General features: G+C 46.6%; 2 protein-coding genes across 59 annotated transcripts in view; one reads left to right on the forward strand and one right to left on the reverse strand.

Moving 5' to 3' along the window:
- The window catches only part of Dgkg (diacylglycerol kinase gamma), a 226611-nt gene that overhangs the window by 113752 nt on the left and 91177 nt on the right, over positions 1 to 21682 (forward strand). For all 9 annotated transcript variants that reach the window (XM_052740211.1, XM_052740208.1, XM_052740206.1 and 6 more), the window contains 3 exons: positions 592 to 681; positions 2189 to 2349; positions 9820 to 9884. In XM_052740211.1, coding sequence (XP_052596171.1) covers positions 592 to 681; positions 2189 to 2349; positions 9820 to 9884 — 316 coding nt within the window. The remainder of the gene's footprint in view (positions 1 to 591; positions 682 to 2188; positions 2350 to 9819; positions 9885 to 21682) is intronic.
- LOC128111813 (uncharacterized) overlaps positions 1 to 21682 on the reverse strand; it is a 111473-nt gene that overhangs the window by 49805 nt on the left and 39986 nt on the right. For 37 of the 50 annotated variants that reach the window (XR_008218715.1, XR_008218744.1, XR_008218743.1 and 34 more), the window contains 4 exons: positions 9956 to 10038; positions 9680 to 9865; positions 3235 to 3333; positions 801 to 994 (listed from right to left, as the gene is read on the reverse strand). The exons of 7 other annotated variants lie outside the window; for them this stretch is intronic. Coding sequence is in view for 1 of the 43 variants with exons in the window: in XM_052740223.1 (XP_052596183.1) it covers positions 832 to 994; positions 9680 to 9865; positions 9956 to 10038; positions 10161 to 10490 (762 nt within the window). In the remaining 42 variants the exon portion in view is untranslated. Of the gene's footprint in view, positions 1 to 94; positions 219 to 800; positions 995 to 3234; positions 3334 to 9679; positions 9866 to 9955; positions 10039 to 10160; positions 10527 to 15963; positions 16126 to 21682 lie in introns of those variants that run through there. 6 more of the 50 variants (XR_008218753.1, XR_008218746.1, XR_008218739.1 and 3 more) reach the window with 5 other exon arrangements.

Below are 21682 nucleotides of genomic sequence, written 5' to 3' on the forward strand. Positions count from 1 at the left end.
CGGTGTTGTTTCTCAAAGCATTAAAATATAAATGGCTTTCAGTGAGCTTTGTCAGTTTTCCAGAGACCCCACCATCCCCCACCGCCAGGCACACCTCCTTCACTCTGCCCTGCCTAGCCCCTGAAGACAGCAGAATGGCCTTGAAAGCCACAGATCTGAGTTTGGATCCAGGCTCTGGAATCGCTTCTCCTCCATAAACCTCCGCCTTTGCTAGGTGGCTGTGGGCAATAAATGGAAACAAATGTTGGTCACCATTGAGTATTAAAATCACATGAGCCAATGCTCTGGCCACATGTGTTGTCACCTTGAAGAACAGAATTGGGACATGTTGAGGATAAATCGGTGCAAATTACAGGGAGAACGATTTAGCTCAATATGAAGAATTGATGGGCAACTTCAGCAAACTTGTAGCGACTAACACGTTGCAAATATTGTGGATGGCCTCAGCAAGTGGTGTGTTCTCCATTGCAGAAGGATTTGGTGATTACAGTGGGGGGCGGGGCAGGAGGAGGCAAGCAACAGGTGGGGATTATAAACTAATGCAGCCATCTGTAACCACGAGGCATGTCTGTTCCTACATGTGGGTTGCAGATAAGGCCAACTTCACAAAACATCCACCAGTGGCTGTCCTGCCTCTTGGAACAGGGAATGACCTGGCAAGATGTCTCCGCTGGGGAGGAGGTGAGTCTGCATGCCTCTGATGTCACACTGGAGCCAAGCATTTGGATTTTCAGCAGGGGTGGGGGGTGGGGGGAGCGCGGCTGGGGTGGGGGGTGCTGTGCAGAGCTAGGCAGACTTACCTTTTACGGGTCAGTTCCCACAAGATGGTAGTCAACAACAGTCATTTCTGATCCATGATCCTGCCATTCCATGCTGGGTCTGGAACAGGAGCCCCCTCCTCTGGGTTCCAGGATCCTGCTTAGGCTCTTCAGGTTTGACTATAGTCCTGAAGCCATCAGCTGAGAGCCCGCCTCCTCCAGCAGGACATGGCCAACTATAGGATAAAGACAAATCTCTTCCAGCCCCTCCTGTCTGCTCGCCCAATACATGGATTCAGAATGCAGACTGAAATACCGCATCACCAATTACTCATGAGACACTAGGGACATCTGGATTATCAGGCCCCCGGGGCTATGGGCTTTCATTTTGAAATTCCCCTAAGTGGAACACGGAGTGGTGACGGCTTTTAGAGCAAGGGTCAAGGCAGCTAATGCAGCTGGGCATGCGGCTTGTGGCAGAGCACAAAGCCCAGCTCCACCGGGGGAAGGGGTGGATCCATTAAGGGAGCAATACCAGACCAGGCCAGGACACCGGTACCCGGGCTCTTTTGTGGAGGATGAGACAGAAGAAGTCATCGCACCAGGATGCCCTATCACCATACAATACAATCTTGGGGCAGATCCACTGTCTTCCACACAACTTCCCAGCCCTGCAGCTGACCAGTCTCCCCCTCCCTCCTTTCCTTCTCTCCTTCCTTTTTCTTTCTTCCAACTAGTGGTATATTTGCTGTATAAAATAATACATTTTGTTAAGCCTTTCTCATATATGTTTATCCTCTTCTTTCATCTTATCTAAGACTAATACCTTCTCCTGCTCCACATCCTATTACCCACTTCCTTTTCCAATAGTCCACCTTCTGCCTTCAAGTCAGGTGGGTGGGTAGGTGGATGATAGGTAGATATATAGATGGATGGATGGACAGATAGATAACAGATGGGGAGATGGGTGGACGATAGATACATATTGAGATATATGTAAACACGTGTTTGATCTCTATTCTACATATGAAAGAAAACAATACCTTTTCTAAAATGTAGATCTAAATAGGTCTAGATTATTTCACTTAACATGATAATCCTTAGTTCTATCCATTTCCTGCAAATGACATAACTTCATTCATCAGGTCACCCTTTCTCTACGGCTTGCTTCAGCTCCAGAGCCGTGCCTGCCTCTAGCTAACACCTATTCCATCCGTTGCTCTCGGGCTTTCGACTCACCACCCACTCAAACTCTTGTTAGTTACTCCCTACTGCCCTCCCCTTCTCCCTGACTCAGAGAACATAAGTGTCTCCAGCCCAAAGACACCCAGAAGTCTTCTAGTCACAAATGCCTAAAGAGTCTCTTGCCCTGCATAAGCAACAACTTCGCCTCTTTGCCCTGGTGGTACACTCCGTGCCCTTGTCCACAGGTTACGAAGGGGGCAGCTTGACGAAGATCCTGAAGGAAATTGAACAGAGCCCCTTGGTGATGCTGGACCGTTGGTGTCTAGAGGTCATCCCCAGGGAAGAGATGGGGAATGGAGACCAGGTCCCATACAACATCATGAACAACTACTTCTCCATTGGTGTGGTAAGTGGGTCATTGATTGCTTTTTCTGAATGACCAAAAAGTGTCTATTGACCCTCTGGGCCCCTGTTCCTTACCTGTTCTGTTTGTCCCCAGCCCTGACTTGAGTCTGAGCATCCTCAAATCTGACATAGCTGTGGTCACCCTGACCATGGCCAATCTGCCCCTTGACTGTAGAAGAAATTCTTACCCCTAGACTTTTAACTAACAGAAGAAAAGACTGGAATTTTTCTTAAAATGTGTCTATCCTTCAGATAATATGAAACAATTAAAGGAAACAAATACCAAGAATTAAAGTCAGGAAGAATCCCTTGTGGGAGTGTGAGGATTTGAGAATTCTGATCTGAGGAATGACCACAGGCATCCACCGGGCTTGGTAGACAACACTCAGACTCCTTCCCTCCTGCTCACACCCCTCCTCCCAGCCCTACCACACACACTCCAAAGTGCTTCATCCACCCGTAGGAGGGTTCTCCCTCTGGTCCTCAGGCTGTGTGCTCTGTATGTGGTGGGCTCATGCATTCCAGCCTTCACGACACTCCTTAATACTGTTTTCCTGAAGTCTTAGGGTTCCTCCCAGCACCCCCACCCATCTCCAGTCAGCCTTCAGTCTGAGCATCCTTCCTTTCTGCCTCCTGGTCTTTGGGATTGTTTTGGCCAATGTCATGTGCACATGAGACCCTCCAGGCCATCGTCTGGTGCCAGATACCTACGCTTGTTTTTTCTTGTGCCTCTTTTGAGACTGTTGGTGATCATGGGGGTGGGGATGGAGATGGGGCCTAATAGATAGCTCAAGGGGATATCAGGTTTAAGGAAGAAGTTTTGCTTTTTAGTTTTAGTTGCTAAAACAACGGGAGAGAAGGGGACTAAAAAATAACCGTAGCTCACGTTTACAAAAGGAGTGAAGTGTTCCCACATTGCGGTGGTTTTCTGTGTTGTTGGTCTCTGTTCTTCTGACGCATGGTAGAACACCGTTTCTTCCATTTTCTGAGTGAAGAAACAGGCTTAGATGAAGGCATTTGCCTTCACCTTCTCACTCTTACTCCAGCACCCTTTACTATGACTGAAGCAGGCAAGGCATTGTGGGTCCAGGGTAAGACGATGTGAGTGTGGAGGTGATGCACTAAGAGTTCCTACGTCTTAACTGGATTATGCCTCTCCCCAAACCCCAGATTCCCCACTTGTGGTAGAGGGACACTTTCCCAAGCCCTCTTTCAGGGCCATCTTCAGGTAAGGTACAGTCACACACACACACACACACACACACACACACACACACACACACACACACCTTTCTTATACTCAGATCCCTCTCCTTCTCTGCCCAGATATCTTCAGCTCCAGACAGGCGGGTGCCCTTGCCTCTGCCAGGCTCCCAGAGTATGGGCATCCCAGCATCAATCTTACCAAACCTCGCATCTCTTCCCTGCCATAATCATCATGCACCTTGCTGGTGTTGATTGGTGCACCTGTAGTACCCAGCCTGATTCTCCCACTGCCGGATTATCCTGTTGCCCGATGTGGTTGTTGCATTTGTGTGAGTCCAAGCCAGTGTGTAGTGGAGCTAGCTGCAGCCTCGGCACAGCCCCCTCCATCTTCACACAGCTACAGGCAACAGGAGTGAGGGAAGGTCTCCAAATCCAGCGGGAGCCGGCTCTGCAGCACCCATCTTTAAAGGGAAATCCCGCCCTGCACCAGAGTCTGACTTGTAATTTGACTCTGTGGCTCTCAGCGAGGTCCGTGTTTCTGCATGTTTAACGAGCCCCTGGAAGCATTCTGATGCTGATGTTCCTGACTAAGGCCTCAAAGAGGGAGACAGCACAGAGCAGAATGTACAAAGGAAGTGGGTCTGGCACAGAGACATTAGAATTGAAGTAATAAAAGAGAGGGACATGAGGAAAGAGAGGACACTGGCACCGTGAAAGCAGCCAGCCAGAACTGATTACTGAGCACCGGGATGGGCTAGGCTGCCCTGGAGCTTCCGGTTGGCAGGTTACAAGCATGCCTACCTTCAGAACCTTCAACACACCTTCGCTCTCTTAACCCAGCTCTGGCTGGAAGGAACACAGTTCCCAATGCCTGTCTGTCTCCACACAGTTGTGCTGTAGACAGCCTCCCCTCAACTAGATACCCAGGCCATAAATGTAAGAGCCAAGAATCCTGGTTTAATGCATTCTTTCAGGAGGAAGGTGAGCGGCAGGCAGGAAGTCGTGAAGGAGGGAGGGAACCAAGGAGAGAAGGGGGTAGGAAGGAAAGAGGCTAATTGCCCTCCAAGGAAGCATAAACAGAAAACCATCACCCTCAGCGGCCAACATGTTTACCCACCTGCCCTAGGCTGGCCTGCAATATTCCAAGGATATCTTTTTCATAGTTCTTTTCATATACCTTTCGTTTGTGCATATTTATTGCCATATTGTAGATGAGCAAGGAGATGGGACTTTTTATCTCATTGATGTGCCCTTAGCTTTCTCGAGAGAATGTTTGCAGGGTATGTGTTCTCGATCTTTAAAAGCTGGGAGGTAAAAATCCTGAGAAAATAAGTACCTAACGCGAAACCCTGGCAGAGCCTGGGGCTGACATTTGCAGAAGGTCTTGCTTCCTATTTGACTTCCCAAACTTCGAGAGAGAAGTAGGTATGTAAACCAAGCAGGTTCTACCTCCTATGATGCTTAAATATATAGGCGGACTCCCCTGGCAAAGAGATGCCTGCAGTGTTTGCCTCGCAGAAGGGCTTGCCATGCCCAGTGAACAAATAGCTGCTGCCTTGCAACTATAAAGATGACGGCCATGGTGCCCCTGGGTGCAAACACACAGAGGGGTAAGTAAGACAGACTCTCCTGGCCTGCCCTGGGAGTCACTGTGGCTCCGTGCTGCCGTATACCCACGCAGGAGCCCAAACCAATGAAGAGTCAGCCATTTGGTTTTATCACCCTCCTATCTGCAGACATCCCCCGGGAAGAGGTCTTCAACAGAGTCATCCAGGACATCACTTCCTCTGACTTCTTTGGCTTCCTCCTCCCCGCTCTCTATTTTTGGAACAGCTGAAAGGTCAGGATGGCCAGGTGTCGGTGACAGGAAGTTAGGGACTAGGAAGTAATTCCTGGAGCTTGTGTAACTCGGAACTCCTCACAGGCTCTGCTTTCAGTGAGTCTTACCAGAGTGGGAAGCAGCTAATCCCTCGACTCAGTGAAACCTATTTTGGAAGCCAGAAGGCCACCAGCCCACACACCATTCTCCACCTTATCGATTGTTATTAGTGTTCCACAGTGGCAAGCCTCCTATCCACTAGGGAAGGTGTCAACAAGACAGATACCTGCAAACTTGGATTCTCTCAGCACTGAGTTCTAATCTGTAATTGTGGGACTCACTGAGATATGACTTGGATATACCAGCCACATCTTTTCCACTCCCTAATCTGTCATAAATTTTAAAAACAATCCGAATTTCAAATAATCTGCCCTGTGGTCTTTCCTGTCTGTGTCTCCAGAAGTTGCTAGTGTGACTTAACCCTGCACTGTCTAGGATGGCAAGCATAAGCCACATGTGGTTACTGTGTGCCTGAAAAGCCTTGCCTAATTTAAGGTGTGTGTAAATGTTAAAAAACAAAACAAAAAAAACACACATGCTTCAAAAATGAGATCTAAGGAAAAATTTAAATATATCAGTAATTTTTATATATGGAAATTATAAAATTTGGGGTATATTGGATTAATTAAAACATTCATAAATTAATTTCATCTGTCTCTTTTTACTTTTTTGTGTGGCTTCTAGAAACTTCTAAGTTACAAACATGCTATATTTCTACTACACAGCACTGGCCTAGACATTCCAATATCTCAGAGTCCAAATGATAGCAATTTATGTTTGAGAGAGAGCCAAAACCTTCCATCTAACCATGCGTTTGAGGTTTGGGCTGTAGAAAAACAGCCCTTGTCCATACTTCATCTCCCCTTCAGCCCATGCCCCATGGCACACCCGCTGACTGGAGGCTATCAGAAATACCATTGCTTCCACTGGCCTGCAATACCCACCACTCTCTCTAGAATGGAAGTATGATGTTGCTGTAATCATCATCAGGAAAGCGTCTGAACCCATTAAATGAATATGCTATGGTCAGTGCTCAGCACAGAGCCTCTCAACGGAGTAAAAGCAAGCTTCGATTTTTTTCTCTATCCCCTAGGAGACAAACATGGTCAGAGTCTTTACACTGTTTTTCCAAGACAGCTTAGCTCTCCCTTGCTGATTCATATATTTGTCAAGAGATTACACTGTCAGATTAGGAGTCACATGCTGAGCTAACAACATTGTAAATGTTGGCTTTTGGAATAAGAAGCTACACAAAACTTAGTAATGGAAAAACCAAGGGTGATGTGCTGTGGGGGCATTTGTACACTGGGTGAAGATGTATTGCTATGATTCATTTCATAAAGAGCTAAGTGGCCAGTAGCTAGGCAGGAGGTTTAGACGGGACTTCCAGGTACAGAGAGAAAGTAGGAGGAGATAATCGAGGCACAGAGGAGACGCCCATGAGACACGGGAGTGAGTCGGGCATACAGAATAAAAGAAAGGAAAAAAAACACGTGGCAAACCATAGATTAATAGAAATGGGTTAATTTAAGTTGTAAGAGCTACTTAAGAACAAGTCTAAGCTATAGGTTGAGCTTTCATAATTAATAAGAAGTCTCCATGTCATTATTTGAGAGCTGGCTGGACAGAGAAAGACTTGTTACAGTGATAAAAGCAGAGAGAAGAGTATCTGCAAATATCCTGGGAATTAAACCCAGGAGTCAGTCCCAGCTTTATTGGGGGTAATAGCAGTGGTGTACTGTAAATGGACATTTTCTGTCCCAACTACCTGTTCCCAAATACTCGGCAGCTGCTTCCCAAATTACCACACAGAGGCTTATATTAATTATAAATGATCGGCCAATAGCTCAGGCTTACTACTAACTAGCTCTTACACTCAAATTAATCCATAATTCTTATCTATGTTAAACACGTGGCTTGGCACCTTTTCTCGGTATGGCATTCTCATCTTTCTTCTCCAAGTTTGCTGGAACTCCCTGACTCTGCCCTTCCTCTTCCCAGAATTCTCCTAGTCTGGCTCTCAAGCTCAAGCTCTTCCTGACCAGCTATCGGTCAATCAGCTTTTTATTAGTAAATGAGAGTAATATATATTCATAGTGTAGAAAAGGATTCTTCCACCGCAGTGTACAAATCATGCCACACAAGATATTGATGTTTGCTTTGGGTTGTTTGTTTGTTTGTTTGGGGGTTGTTTCTGACAAGAGAAAATCCGTCCTTCAAAGGAACACAGATGGAATGCTTACTGGAATTCTAGAAAATCATTTGATAAATGTCACATGTATCTTGTCAGGAATGTTCACAGAAACTTGCTGAAAGACAGACAGGGAGGTGGGCATGGTCTGGGCTAGGAAGAGCTGCTGCCCAGAGAAACTGAGTAGGCTGTGTGGGTCCAGAGGTGGGGGAGGGGCCCTCCCTGAGTTTTGACACCTTCCACCATGTGTCCACAAGGTGACTCTACCCAGACCTTCAGCTCTTGATGAGTCTGAAAACTACAAGAATAAATCAATAGCAAAAACTTAACCGTTAAACTCTTGAGTAAGTAAGCCTAGACCTGCCCTCCCAGATTTCACATGGTGGCTGTTGGCTGGGGTCACTCTTATCTCTAGTGAAAACTTCATCACATATAGTATATACCCCAAAAGCTTCTTCAGTGAATGGCACTTATCTCTCCTGATGCTAAAACCAAGGTACAAGTCAGCAGAGGAAACTGCTCTGTTGTAGTTTCCTTATCAAGAGATGGGATATGCCCAGCATGGTGCCACACACCTTTAATCCCAGTGCAAGGGAGACAGAGGCAGGAAAATATCTCTGAGTTTGAGTTTAACAGGGTCTACATAGTGGACTCAAAGCCAGCCAGAATCATATGGTAAGAGCCTGTCTCAGAGAGAAAGAAAAGGGGAGAGAGAAGGAAGGAAGGAAGGAAGGAAGGAAGGAAGGAAGGAAGGAAGGAAGGAAGGAAGGAAAGAAGGAAGGAAAGGGAAGGAAAGGAAGGAGGAGGGATTTAAGGAGAGAGAGAAGGAAGGAGAGAGGGAGGGAGAGAAGAAAAGAAGAGAGAATATACATTAGCTAAAAATCTCCTCCATGGAATTTTAAGGATCTTTCAGACACATAGTCTAGTAGATGTATTTTAAGGTTTTGGTTGGTTGAATGGTTTGGTTTGTTGAGATAAAGTCCCACCTTGTAGTCCAGGCTATCCTTGATTCTCCTGCCCCAGTCTCCCACATACTCAGCCTACAGGCATGTACCACTATGCCCAGAGATTTCTGTGTTTCACTGTTGCCGTTGAACAAATCTAAATCAGTTCATTGTTTCTGGGATGTACCCTCTCCAACCCAGTCAGCCGATTTATTTCCAGGGTTCAGTACCTGCCCCCACAGTGTTAGATGGGGACTGGGTGATAAGGGGATAGTACACACTCTTCTGTTGGAAAGTAGACTCTGTAAGAAGTGTGGAAGGCTAGGTTTGAAGGAGAATTGAGTTCAGCATTGGATCCTATTCTGGACTACAGACCATGGAGGCCCCAGCATCTAAACCCTAGTCACAAGCATGAGCACGCACAGGATGGCTGTGACGAGAGTGTGAGATGCAGAGACTCGGGGCTGAGAGGTTCCAAAGTGAAGATGAGACACCCAGAAATGTAGTATCATGAGAGCCTCATGGTGAGTTCTGAGGTACAGGTGGCCAATAGCACAGCCAAAGGGGGAGGTAGGACAACGAAGTGTAAGGAAGGGATCAGAGATTCCTGCTGGCTTCGGAAGCAGTCCTGTGGACAGAATAATCAATAAGCAGACGCTACTAAGCTTAATACACTTTTATTATCAGCGAAACTTGAGACACAGACAACAAAGGGTTAACACATAATGGCCTCTACCAGCATCATCTTGGGGTTTTGACAGGCGCTATGTTATGTAAGATGTTATCGTTGCTGGAAGCTGGGTGAATGGGACACGAGAAATGTACTATTTTTGTAACTTCTCATGAGTCAAAAATATTCCCTCTTTTATGCCCCACCACCGTCCCCACAGGCTTCTGGCTTCACCTGAGCAGAGACCCTCACTGTCCTGGGAGGGAAGAGTGGCGTTCCCTTCCCCCTAGAGCCTGCTTTTGCCTCAGTCTCCAAAGAGCTAGGGTCTCTGGCTGAACTGCGGCTGTTCGCAGGGCCTGAGATACAGAGATAATTGCCAGGACCCCGAGGCAACCAACCAAGCTAAGCTCCTAAGAGGACTGAGTGCTGGCACCAGCTTACCCCTGGACGTGATGCTGAGCCGCTGTGACTTGGAGTCTCCGGAATTTGGGCATTCCGGGGGCACCTATGTGTCCCTTCCCACCACCGCTCATGGCCACAACCATTAACCAGGCTTCTGCCTTCTTTTCTTTTGTTTCCAGGATGCTTCCATTGCACACAGATTCCACATGATGAGAGAGAAACATCCTGAAAAATTCAACAGCAGGTAAGCGAGCATGCGAGCCGCTGTGGTGGCACCCCGCCCGCCAGGGACTGCCAGCCAGTGCGGCCTCCCACCTGCTACCACGGAAATGTCCTTGGCCTGGGTCGCCCGGGGACTTAGCTTTGCTGCCACGTTGCCGGAAGGAGGGTTTCCATTTCTAAGAAGAAAAAAATGTCAGAAACCTGCCGCGGCCTGGTTGCCCGTCCCCTCCCGTAAGAACTGAGCAGAGGGAGGCGTCTGGGGACGGGCATGGGTGGCAAGCAGCCTGCCCTTGGTCACCTGGAACCCTTCCAGGGACTCAGAGGTTTCCCCTAAAAGCCCAGCTTCCCGCAGCAGCCCGGGCTTGGGGAGAGAAGGGCTCGGCTGGGGTCTCAGATCCGGGGAGGTGCCAGCCTCCCTTGGACAGTAGAGGGCAGCAGCGAGGCCCCTGCAATGGCAGTAACCCCGGAAGGCACCGGGTGGCCTTGCATGGGAGCCCGCATGCCTGGAGATTGGGTTCAAACATAAAAGAAAGGAGAAAACCAGATCAGTTGCAAGCGAACCCAAACCTGTCTTGCAAAGCGAGTGGAACTGACCAGAACCGAGATGTGACTGGCGTACAATCACCATGGAGTTGTCCACTTTTTCCTCTCTCTCTCTTTTTTGGCAAAGCCCCATCCAACTCTGTCCCCTGTTGTACTATTTCAAGATCATCATTGGATTCCACGCCTAGCCTCAGGCAGATGGAGAACAGTGGGGTAATAATTTGGACTTGATCTTTGAATGTAAAGGGATGGTCATGTATTTAGCCCACAGAATTCTCCTCAAAGCAGAAGTTAGAGTGTTATTTGAGGATATTCACTTACAGCCCAGCTCCTGACTCCACAGCCCGGGAGCGTACCCAGGGCGAGGCTGGACACAGTGAAGTAATGTCAAAGCAGGAATCAGACCGAAGCTGAACAGCTTTAGGGCTGCATTCCGTCTCACTCAGACCCTGGGCCCACAACTCACTACAAACATGTGCTGCCAGCCCCTGATACTGTAGTCACAAACTGACATGCCATCCCTCCCCTCAGCCTTCATCACTCCTGTACAAGTACACAATCACCATTCTTAAACCGATGTACATATCTTATCACACCATTTACATTTAAGAGCCCTATTTACACTGGAAAAGTGAGAAAACTTTAAGATTTTTTTTTTTTGGTTTTTCGAGACAGGGTTTCTCTGTGTAGCTTTGCGCCTTTCCTGGAACTCACTTGGTAGCCCAGGCTGGCCTCGAACTCACAGAGATCCGCCTGGCTCTGCCTCCCGAGTGCTGGGATTAAAGGCCTGCGCCACCACCGCCCGGCTTGTAGGATTTTTTTTTTTTTAAGTCAAATAATCAATCTTAACGAGAAGAAAAGATGGCAGGCACAAAACTCAAGTTCTGTTATGCCCAACGCTTTGTGGTCGTTGATACTATGGCTGAAACTGACAAGACCCGGCCCAGGTTGAGCTTGCGCACTGAGCATGCGTGTAGAGTAGGCTCGGGTGAGAGGAGCTGGTATAGGGGTCGGGGGAACCTCTCTCTCCCTCATCGAGGCTGCGAATTCCCCAGAGTCCAGACTTCCTCACACTAGGTCAGTTTATATGTCAGTTTTGAAGCCTTTCTTGCAACTTCAAGTCTTTTTCCGAGGTGGCCTTGCACTCCACTGCTGGGTCAGACAGGCTGTAGGTGGTGGGTGGCCTTTTTGAGAATAACTGCTTTGGGGTATTTTTCATTGTGTTCCAATCGGGGATCTGGTCATACAGGGCAAAACTTCTGTTTCAGCTCGTTTCTTCCTTGGTGTTCTAAGATGTTGTGTGTCTACATCTCCACATTCCCGTCTGTGTCTGAGGACCTGGGCTGGCACGTCGTTGTCATTGTTACTGACCCTACCAGCGCCGAGCATCGTCCTCTTGGTGCCTGACATGTAGAAGTGGTGCTCATAAGGGAACAGAGGGCCACTCTTGATGACCCACGTAGGCTGAGTGGAGGTTTGCTGTGGCCACCTCAGGAGAGGACTCTGATTTGGACCTATTGGCAGGAGACTGCCTCTTTCCCACACAAATAGTATAAGTTTCATCCTCATCCTCTTGTTCTTCCTCTCCAGAAAGAATCAAGCCCATCCCCTCTCTTCTCCCAGAAAGGCAGATGCCCAGCAGAATAGCAGCCTCAAGATAGCTTTTTGAAAAACACTCCTGCCCATCCTACAGACTTTCAGGGTCTTCTTTACACAAATAACTCATGTGTGTATGTCTGGAAAGATACCCTACGCCTGTGAAATCCATAGGTTCTACCCATCCATCCATCCATCCATCCATCCATCCATCCATCCATCCATCCATCCATATATCCATCCATCCATCCATCCATCCATCCATCCATCCATCCATCCATCCATCCATCCATCCATCCTTTCATTCACTCACTCACTTCCTCAGCAACATCTTTTGATAATATACTGCAGACCACACACCATTCTGTAGGGGTTTGGGACAGATGGCCCGTCACTCACTGCCCCCTGCTGGAAACAGTGTGCAAAGCAAGCATGCATACCAGTGTATGAGAAGTGATGTGAGCAGAGAAGACATCTTCTAAGAGAACAAAAAGCAAGAGCTGGGAGCTGGGCAGGGAGAGTGGGGTTTTGTTTGTTTGTTTGTTGGTTTGTTTTGTGGGGGGTTTTGTTTATTTGTTTGTTTTTTGTTGTTGGGGGGGTTTGTTTTGGTTTGGTTTTGGTTTTTCAAGACAGGGTTTCTCTGTGTAGCTTTGTGTCACCACCGCCCGGCACGGAGAATGTTCTAATGACAGGGATGCCCTGCCCAGGTTAGAGAAATCAAGAATATATTTTACAACTTGATTAAAAAAACAAAACAAAAAAACCAGAAGGGGCCATCCCCAGAGAAGGAATGAGCAGCATCGGAAGATGAAGCGTGAGAGCACAGTGTCCTGGGGAAGAAGCAGCCCTCCCTCCACGCAGCTGTTGCATGGTCTCTTGCCATGGAAAGGAAGGTGTCTCCCTCGTTTTAGAGAATAAGGAAGTAGAAGACAAAATTTCTTCCTATTCCAAAAGGTGAGACTGAACAGAGAGTGTCAGGAAAACCACATTATTAAGTCCAATTAGAATGACAGATCTGTGAGGGGGGTGTGGGGTGGATCATAATATGCACCCGGAATGTCAAGTATGGAGGAATTCGTCATGACCTGCAGATTTTTTTCCCTTCTCACTCCCCAAATCCCATTTACAGGGCAGCTCCTAGATTTGGTGGGGTTCAAGCCTCGTGTTTCACCTGGCAGAGATGACAGGCGTATGGATTTGAATTTACGTCTGTGTGCTTGCTTGAGAAGTGAAGTTGTTCAGAGGGAGCCCCTGTTTTCCAAAGCCACCGGCCGTTTCCTCTGGAGAGCTTCAGGTCTTCCATCTCGTTTGCTTGCCTGTCTGTCTCCAAAACACCCAGGAGTATTCAATTTGTCCACCGAGAGGCAAGCAAGCAGCCATTTTCTCTAGGCTTCCGTATTTAGCATTCGAGATGGTTTTAAAGAGGCAGGTGGCTGTTGCTATGGTTACCTCCATTACACCAGCAGCTAAACTTAGGAAGGGCCACAAGGGATAGGAAAAAAGCCTGGTACCCAGGATTTGAAAATGTAAACGATATTATCAAACAAAGCTTCATTTTACTGGGCTGAACTTAAGTTCCTCAAAGAGTGGTTGCTGCTTGGCTGCAAGCCTTTAGCATTAATGCCTAAGACTGGCCCCTCAGGGATAGATAACCTTGAGGCTAAATATAGGGAGTTGTAATTGGTCTGTTGGTTTTGTTTTGTTTTCAACAACAGAGGAATAGTCAGGGCTGGACTTGCCCAGGAAACCTGAACTTTCACATTGCTAGTCTGCTTGGGAGCTATTCTAGTAATTCTTAACACAAGGCTCCAAAGGCTTTGGGGGTTTGGAGACAATTTGAAATTGTACCAAAAATACTCATGTGTGGAGTGTGTGTGTGTGTGTGTGTGTGTGTGTGTGTGTGTGTGTGTGTGTGTGTGTGTGTGAATCCTAAGAGACATCAAATTATGACTCAATTGTTGAGGTTTCTTAATTCTTCCCCCAGTGATCTCTCTATACTAGTTGTTGCCAGGGAAAGTGGTAGTTTTATGAAGCCAGTATTCTCTCCAGTGGGATAAGTTTGTTAATGGAACACAAGCCAGACCCAAGGAGGTGGTGGTGTGAGCTATCTCAGTCAAGCTAGGCCCCTCCTACCACCTAGTTATTGGTGTGTTTATTATTTATTCCTGATTTAGCAATGTTAGGAAAATTATTGTCACACTGTCCGCATAAAGGACAGAGTTTTAGCTCTACTGAAATTCTAATATGTTAGAAAGTGTTCTGGTGTAAGTGAGACATGCTCACTGACTTTAAGAAATTCATACTCTAGCCAGACATGGTGGCACACACCCTTAATCCCAGCATTCGGGAGACAGAGACATGGGGGTCTCTGAGTTTGAAGCCAGCCTGATCTATGAGTTCCAGAACAGCCAGGGTTCTGTAAAATAAAAGGAAAGATATTCATAGTCTAGCAAAGAAGGGAAAATAATCCTCAAAATTTGTTTACAAAATTATCTTTGAACAAAAGGAATTTACATTTAGTAAGCCATTAGAAGTCCATTCATAAGTAGACTGTGTTTCGATTATGGAATTCAAAACTAAAATAATTATGATTCATTTTGAGCTCCTGTTAGACACCAAGTAGTTAACTAGGTATTTTATAATATAGTAAACGATTTAACTCTCAACCTTACAACATAAGTGTTGTCGTTTTTGAATTGTGATTCTGTGTGATGAGGGAGCAGCCTGGGAGAAAGTGACAGACATCTTTTAAGCAGTGAGCTTGATTTCTAAACTACCTCTAAACTCCAGAGTTCAAGCCCCGACATCTCATCCTCATTTGTACAGATCACTGTTCCAGTGTTTCCAAAGCCTTCTCCTAGGTGCTTTATACATGATCCCACTTGGTGTTCATTATAATATATAAGGGGAGTGCTCTTGTTCCCATTTTAGAGACAAAGAAACCAAGGCTGAGGATGATGGTGATATTGTGTGCTTATCCACCTTTGTGAATTGTCTCTGTGAAAAAAAATACTCTTGTTGGCTTAGGAAGGGAGTACAGGCACATCACCCCTTTTTATCTCCTATAATCTAAGTCTTCTCCCTGTTCCACTGTCCACAGCAAGGAGCAAGACTGGCCATGGGATTTGTATGACCCTGGGAAAAATTAAAACATACAGTCCCTTGTTTAAAAACTATTAAGAAGTTTGTGAGCAAGCATTAAACTAAACCAAGACCCTTGCTAAGTGAAGGGCCTGGAATAACTACACAGATCTTACACCTATGAGGTGGCCGTGGCAAGAGAGATGAATTCATTAAAAGGCACATTGGTCCAGATCACAGAAAAGACAATCTGCAAAAGAGGCAAAAGAGCAAAGAAGATTTGAACTCAGGAGGACAGAAATTCTCAGTTTTTTAAAGGGATCGTGGTCAGTGTTCACAGATGAGAAAAGAACCCTGCCCAGGCCTTCTGGGTAGCCAACCACAGTCCTCGCAAATTTTCCAGACTGTGTCTGTGAAGTTTTGTGTATCTGAAATCTATTCCTTAAAGACACCCAATGCCACTGTCAGTGAGCATCCAGAAAGAGTCTCACTGCGGAGGTTTTCATTCGCACTTGGGAACTCTGAGCACAGGAGGAATGTGTCATATAAACCTGTTGAGTGTCATCCACTTGAGCATGTCTCTCAGCAACTGAGACTGGAGTTATTTCCTGTCAGGCCCTTCAAAGGGCTCACATCAGTGCTGCCAGTGGCTGACCACCTTCTCTAAAAGCCCTCGGGTAGTTAGCAGGCTCTGGAATGTCGGCTTCCCTGGATCCAGGACCAGGGAGCTGACGAGGGGTTCCCCCGAAACCTTAATGTAACTTGAGTCTTTCAAAGGTTAGAACATACATTGCAAAGAACTAAGTGCCTGGTAGATATTTATAGAAGGAGGCAACAGGGCTTAGCCCAAGCTGGCATCAGAATCTGGCTCTGCTGCTTACCGGCTGTGTGACCTTGGGCAAGAAAGTTAATCTCTTTAATCCTTTGCTTCCTCCCTTGAAAGTCGCAAGGTTGCTAGAAGCAGTGGTGAAGTCCTTCTGTGGTGCACAGTTCGAGTTCAACAGTATTTGCTGTTGAACGTCATTAGCCGGTCAGCCTGAGGACTAAGTATGCCATAAATCACCGATAAGTATTGACAACGAATGAGTATCTTTGATGGAGTACCAAGTGAGGTGTGCTTCTCATGCGATCTTTGTTATATAGACAGTATCCTCAAACTGAGAAGTTGGGGGAAACTAAAAATTGTATAAAATCTGACCACTGGGAAGACAGTATTAATTCAGCAGGGTTGGGTTGAGTTGGATCGAGCTCTCCTGGATTAGAGTTGTGGAGAAAAATTCCTTCCATGAGGCACCATGAGGCAGAGTTTGGGGTCTGAGTACCAGACGTTCCAAGACCAAAAGCTGAAGGCTGGGTTAAGGTAGGGAGTCAAGACTCCAAGCCAGACATGGCAGTGGGAGGAGCAGGGTGGGAGAGGGGAGGGGAGGGTGCAGGACAGATGCCAGGTGCTCCTGGAATGCTTGGTGCTCGCCAGCTGAGGCCATGAAGAACACAGCTGGTGGAGAGGCAGGTGGCCCAGGCAGTCAGATGCTCATCGATGATGCTGGTTCTCCTCACTCCCACCTCTCCCCTTCCCCGCTCCCCAGCTGAACACTGAGATGGTAGGTGGGGGCACAATACAGACTAACACATTCCGTGCACCCATTCTGAAAGTGCTAGGGCCACCTCTCTTGATCACCTGCAGCATGCCCCGCATTTACACCACTCACATCGTGAACTCCTTTATCTAAAAATGAAACCATTCTGTCATTCTTTCGGGAACCCTGTGAGTGTCCCCAAATTGCAGTCTACCTGGTTGGCTTTAACAGCAGCAAACGTGAATTCAAACTCCCGGCAGTGAGAGTCCAGTGCCCTGAATTGGCCTTTGCCTCCTCCCCAATATTCAGTACCTCAAGAGAGGTACTCAGCGGGCCAAACTGTCTGCTCCTGTTTCCCCCGATATGTAAGATGTTGTTTTCAAATATTTAGAATCTGGAAAAGCCCCACATGAAGTTGGTTGTGGTGTTTTCTATTTTTATTCTTACTCCTGTGGGTATTCTGTAAAGGAAATAAAACCCTTACAGTACGTTCCATCTTTAAAGCCAGCCATGGTCAATGGGGTCTTTTTCTAACTATATCCCTCTGGTGACCTTTCCTGTGCTTCTCCATTACACTTACAAGGACCCTGAGACACACTGAACCATTCAAAGCTCCCAATCTCCCCCACGGCAAGGTCAACAGACTGGCAGCTTGTATCCCAGTCAGAAGTCTCGATTCCTCTTTGCCGTATAACCTAGCATGGTCACAGTTCTGGGGTTAGAGCGCTGACATCTTCAGCATTATTCTGCCTACTGCACGTCTGTGACCTTAGGGGAGCATTCTGCGATCTCAGTGGAGAAGTGTGTCTAAAGTGCTTACCGTGGAGTCTGGCACAACAACTGTAGCTGTTCTTTTTAGAACTGTCCTTACTACCAGGGTAGACCCTGTAGCAGATGGAGGTCATGTAGGCTGACTCAGAACCCTTGATTCTCTGAGCTGGATGGGTAGATATCTGGTGGTCTCACAGTGAGTCATCAGGCTCGAAACGTTTGGCACACGCTTTCTCTTGATTTAAAACAATCTTCAACAAAATATCAACCTATTTTTCATCATACACTTCAGTAAGACATCACACAGTGTTTTCTATAGCACCCTGTGTTATTAGTGCAGATCTTTTGGAAAGCAAACAAGCACTAAAGGGAAAGAAACCACTGCTCAGACATGCTTGCAGCATGCTGGTGCATTTTTGCAGCTCATTTGACAGACATGTCATGAAACTCAGGTGGTACCTGTTTTTAGAAAGTTGAATGAACTACTTTCTAAATATTTTTCTTTAGACAAATGGTTCAAGCACACTGTAGAAAAATAAATCATGCCATTCCCATCCCAGGAAATCCGATGTTCTCCACATCTACTTCCTCTCAGCATTTTCCCTGTGCAGCTTGATTTCCTTGAGATCCCACTGTATGTACTGATTTAAAACATTATTACATTATTACAGTGGCAATAAATGTTATCTCAGAAGCACTTATAGGCTGTGAAAGGAAAATTGTGAAAAGGAGATGATCAGAGTAAGTTTATCCAAAGTGGGGATTTGATTAATATTTTTCAATTAAAAAATCACAATTGTTTTGTTGAGTCGATATGAGAGCTTTAGAGATATTATTCAAGTCCCTTTGCAGTTGAAGTAATTCTCTGGCACGCTGTGCAGTTCTTCTTCTGTGAAGAATAAATAAAAGCTGAAAAGGTCTTAATTATCTCGGTTCCAGGCCCTCTGTGGTTTTGCTGTGTCTCAGGAGGACCCGTTTCTGTTTATTCATCAGGGGCAGTAAGAGGTTGCTGTCCAAACCGCACAGTGGTCAACTTTTTTAGTATGAGTGACCATGAGAGCATGTAGCAAGTGCTCAGAAGATGGTCTGCTGGACTCAATAGTAGCCATCGCTGTGGAGGACTCTGGAACACATTGTTTTAACTGACATAGTTGTCCAAGTGTAAGACAAATGTTGTCAACTCATTTTACAGAGAAATCTGAAGGTCAGAAGAAGTACCATACTAGTGACCATACTAGTCAAGTGGAATAGGGGAAGGTTCCCAAGACCTACTAGTCAAGTGGAATAGGGGAAGGTTCCCAAGACCTACTAGTCAAGGGGAATAGGGGAAGGTTCCCAAGACCTACTAGTCAAGTCACAGTGAGTAGGGGAAGGTTCCCAAGACCTATTAGTCAAGGGGAATGGGCAAAGTGCCCAAGACCTACTAGTCAAGGGGAATAGGGGAAGGTTCTGAAGACCTACTACTCAAGGGGAAGGTTCCCAAGACCTTCTACTCAAGGGGTAGGGTGAGGGTGTTATGCATTAAAACCATGCCTGTCTAACTTCACAGCCTCATAGGTCTGACCACTCTTCTATGATTCCATGTACCCAGTTTGCCAGTGTGGCCAGCCAAGAAAAGCAGTCAAAACAGAGCACAGAGATGCCCCAGAGCCCACTAAAGGACTGTATGAAAACCATAACAAAGCACACTCATTTCCCTAGAGAGAACCAATGGGTGCATTGAGAATAGGCTTCAAGGAAAGGGTTCACAACAGGAAACTCTTCATCTCAGCTCAAGAGACAATGGGAGGGCAGAAGGAGAGCTTGCTATTTGGGGTAGGAAGACAAAACTTTTGGTCTAGAGCCATACCAAAGCCTGAAATGAGATACTGAGAAAAGCTGTGGAATCTCTTGCAAGCATTCCCAAAAGCAGAGTTCTTGATTCATCTGGGATGATAAACACATCATTCTCTTCTCAGCCCGGGGGTATGTTCACTGCACCATCAAGCCATACCACATGGGAGTCCCTCCCGACACACTGGGACTGGCTAGCGTGTCATGGCCAAGACCTTTCCCATCTCGTCCTGCTTAACTGTCCTTTCAAGCCATCCTGCTGCCCTCCCCCTCAGCCCCACCCGAAAGCTGCCCACTTGTCTCCTTGACACGATGAGGTTGTTATCTGGTGTCACCGCACCAAGAGTCTCCTGCCAGAGCCCACGTTACATTTCATAGGACCTTAAGCTCTCTTGCTTTTTACACCAAATTCTTTCTCCTCAAGCATCAGTGCCGCCTCCTTGTTGTCACACTCTCTGTATCTCACCTTCCTGGTACACCTGCCCTCATCCTCTTCCTCCGCAAGTATGACATCTCCTCTTGTGGCCTAATCATCACCTATTGTTTCAAAGGACTACTCTAGTGTCCCAAGCATTCCCTCCCTGACCAGCTCCAGCCCTGGCTCCCAAATTTGTACTTGATTTTCTCTTAGAATCTATCTAGAAAGCTTCTGACACATTTTCTCTCACATTCATTGTCCTCTTTAATGTATATAGTTTATTATCGGGGGATGAAATTGCTCATTGCACCAACTCATTTAGCCATTTTTATCTCAGAATGGTCTCACCTTGTTTGGGACCCACTGAACTTACACTGGAAAGGTAGCATGTTCCTACTCAGCCAAAATGCGTTGGGTGCCCAGTAATATTTTGTGGTAGCTAATATTCTAGGGTGGGAAGGATGGACTACTACATCCTCCTCTTGCCTAGACCCCTTCAGTCTGCATGCACATGGAAAGACCATCTACATCTTGTGTCCTAGGGCTGCTGTGAAAACTGTCACCTGTAGGTGACTTGAAATAGCAGGGATTTACTCTCTGAAATCTGAGATGGAGGTATCACCAAAGTTAGCTTCTCCCCTAGGCTTAAAGAGGATGCATTCTGACTCTCTCCTTCTGCTAGTTGCCAGAACTCCTTGGCAGCCCCTGGCTTATAGAAGCATCCTTCCAGTCTTCTTCCTTGATTGGCACATGGCACACTTCCTGTGTGCCTCTAGCTCTGTCCAAATATTCCACTTCTTCTAACGTCACCAGTCATTGAATTGGATCCACCTTAATCTTAGACAGCCTCGTCTTCGCATCTCCAAGATCCTGTTTCCAAATAAGGTCTCATTCATCATGAGGAGAGTTAGGACTTCAATATATCGTCTATCCGGTGTGAACCACAGCACTAACCCTCTCCAAAACCCTCACACTCAAGAAAGACAATGACCAGCATCATGATGAACTTTGTTTTAACAGAGTCAGGAACATTGGGGTGACAGAAGCAGCTAGCTTCAAAAGTGGGGCTAGGCTTCAAAGAGAAGGTCAGGAGGGAGCATTTGGGATAGAAAGGAGACTCCAGCAAGGAGAGACGGCATCAGGTGAGCGAGGAAGGAGGAGGGGAACAGCCCGGGCAAACAGCAAGTGTGAGTATGTCCTGGGGGCAAAAGTAAAGGCAAGAGACTACACGGGAGGAGGAACTCAGGTGTGAGGCAGCCCCAGGAGCTCGGTGTCTGTACAGGTATTTGTACTTCATCTACAAGGCTGGTGAAGGAACTGAAAGTGTACTCAGTCACAAAAGGAATGCAGTGATGACTTACTCTCAAGGTTTACAGAGGAATATTTGCACGGCTCCGGTAGCTCCTGTAGTTAGTGTAGATGGCACTAACTGGGCTCAGTGAGTTGTAGAAGATGGAGAGGTGGAGGTGAACTTTGGAGGGGGATATGGAACGGATATCTGGGAGAAGCTGGAGGAGGAGGAGACTGGAGGAGATAAGATCATAATACCTGTATATATGCATGAAACTGGAAGAAAAATAAAAATATATTTTGAAATTCAAAGCTTCTAGAAACACTGTGACCAATGAGCACTGAGCCTTGCTCAAGTGTCAACGTAGTGCGAGAGTGACATCAGACACAAGTGGAGAGAGAGAGGAGAACACCCAACTCTGCTCATCTGGGGGAGTTGATAGTTACCAGGGCTGGGAAAACATGGAAACCAAACATAGGACTTTCTCTCCTACCTTGACCTTTAAACTTACTGATTGGCCATGGAAGTAGAGGATCATATTGGGGGCAAGATCCATACATTATTCTTCCTTACTAGCATAATTTCAGATTTTTACTTGCAGAAGTCAACTTAGGTAGCTTTTAAATGGTGTGTGAGTGTGTGTGTGTGTGTGTGTGTGTGTGTGTGTGTGTGTGTGTGTGTGTGTGTGTGTGTGTTTAGCTCTGGAGAAG

Source organism: Peromyscus californicus, unplaced genomic scaffold (genome assembly GCF_007827085.1).
Source record: "Peromyscus californicus insignis strain IS unplaced genomic scaffold, ASM782708v3 Scaffold_16__1_contigs__length_79575227, whole genome shotgun sequence".
Classification (NCBI taxonomy): Eukaryota; Metazoa; Chordata; class Mammalia; order Rodentia; family Cricetidae; genus Peromyscus; species Peromyscus californicus.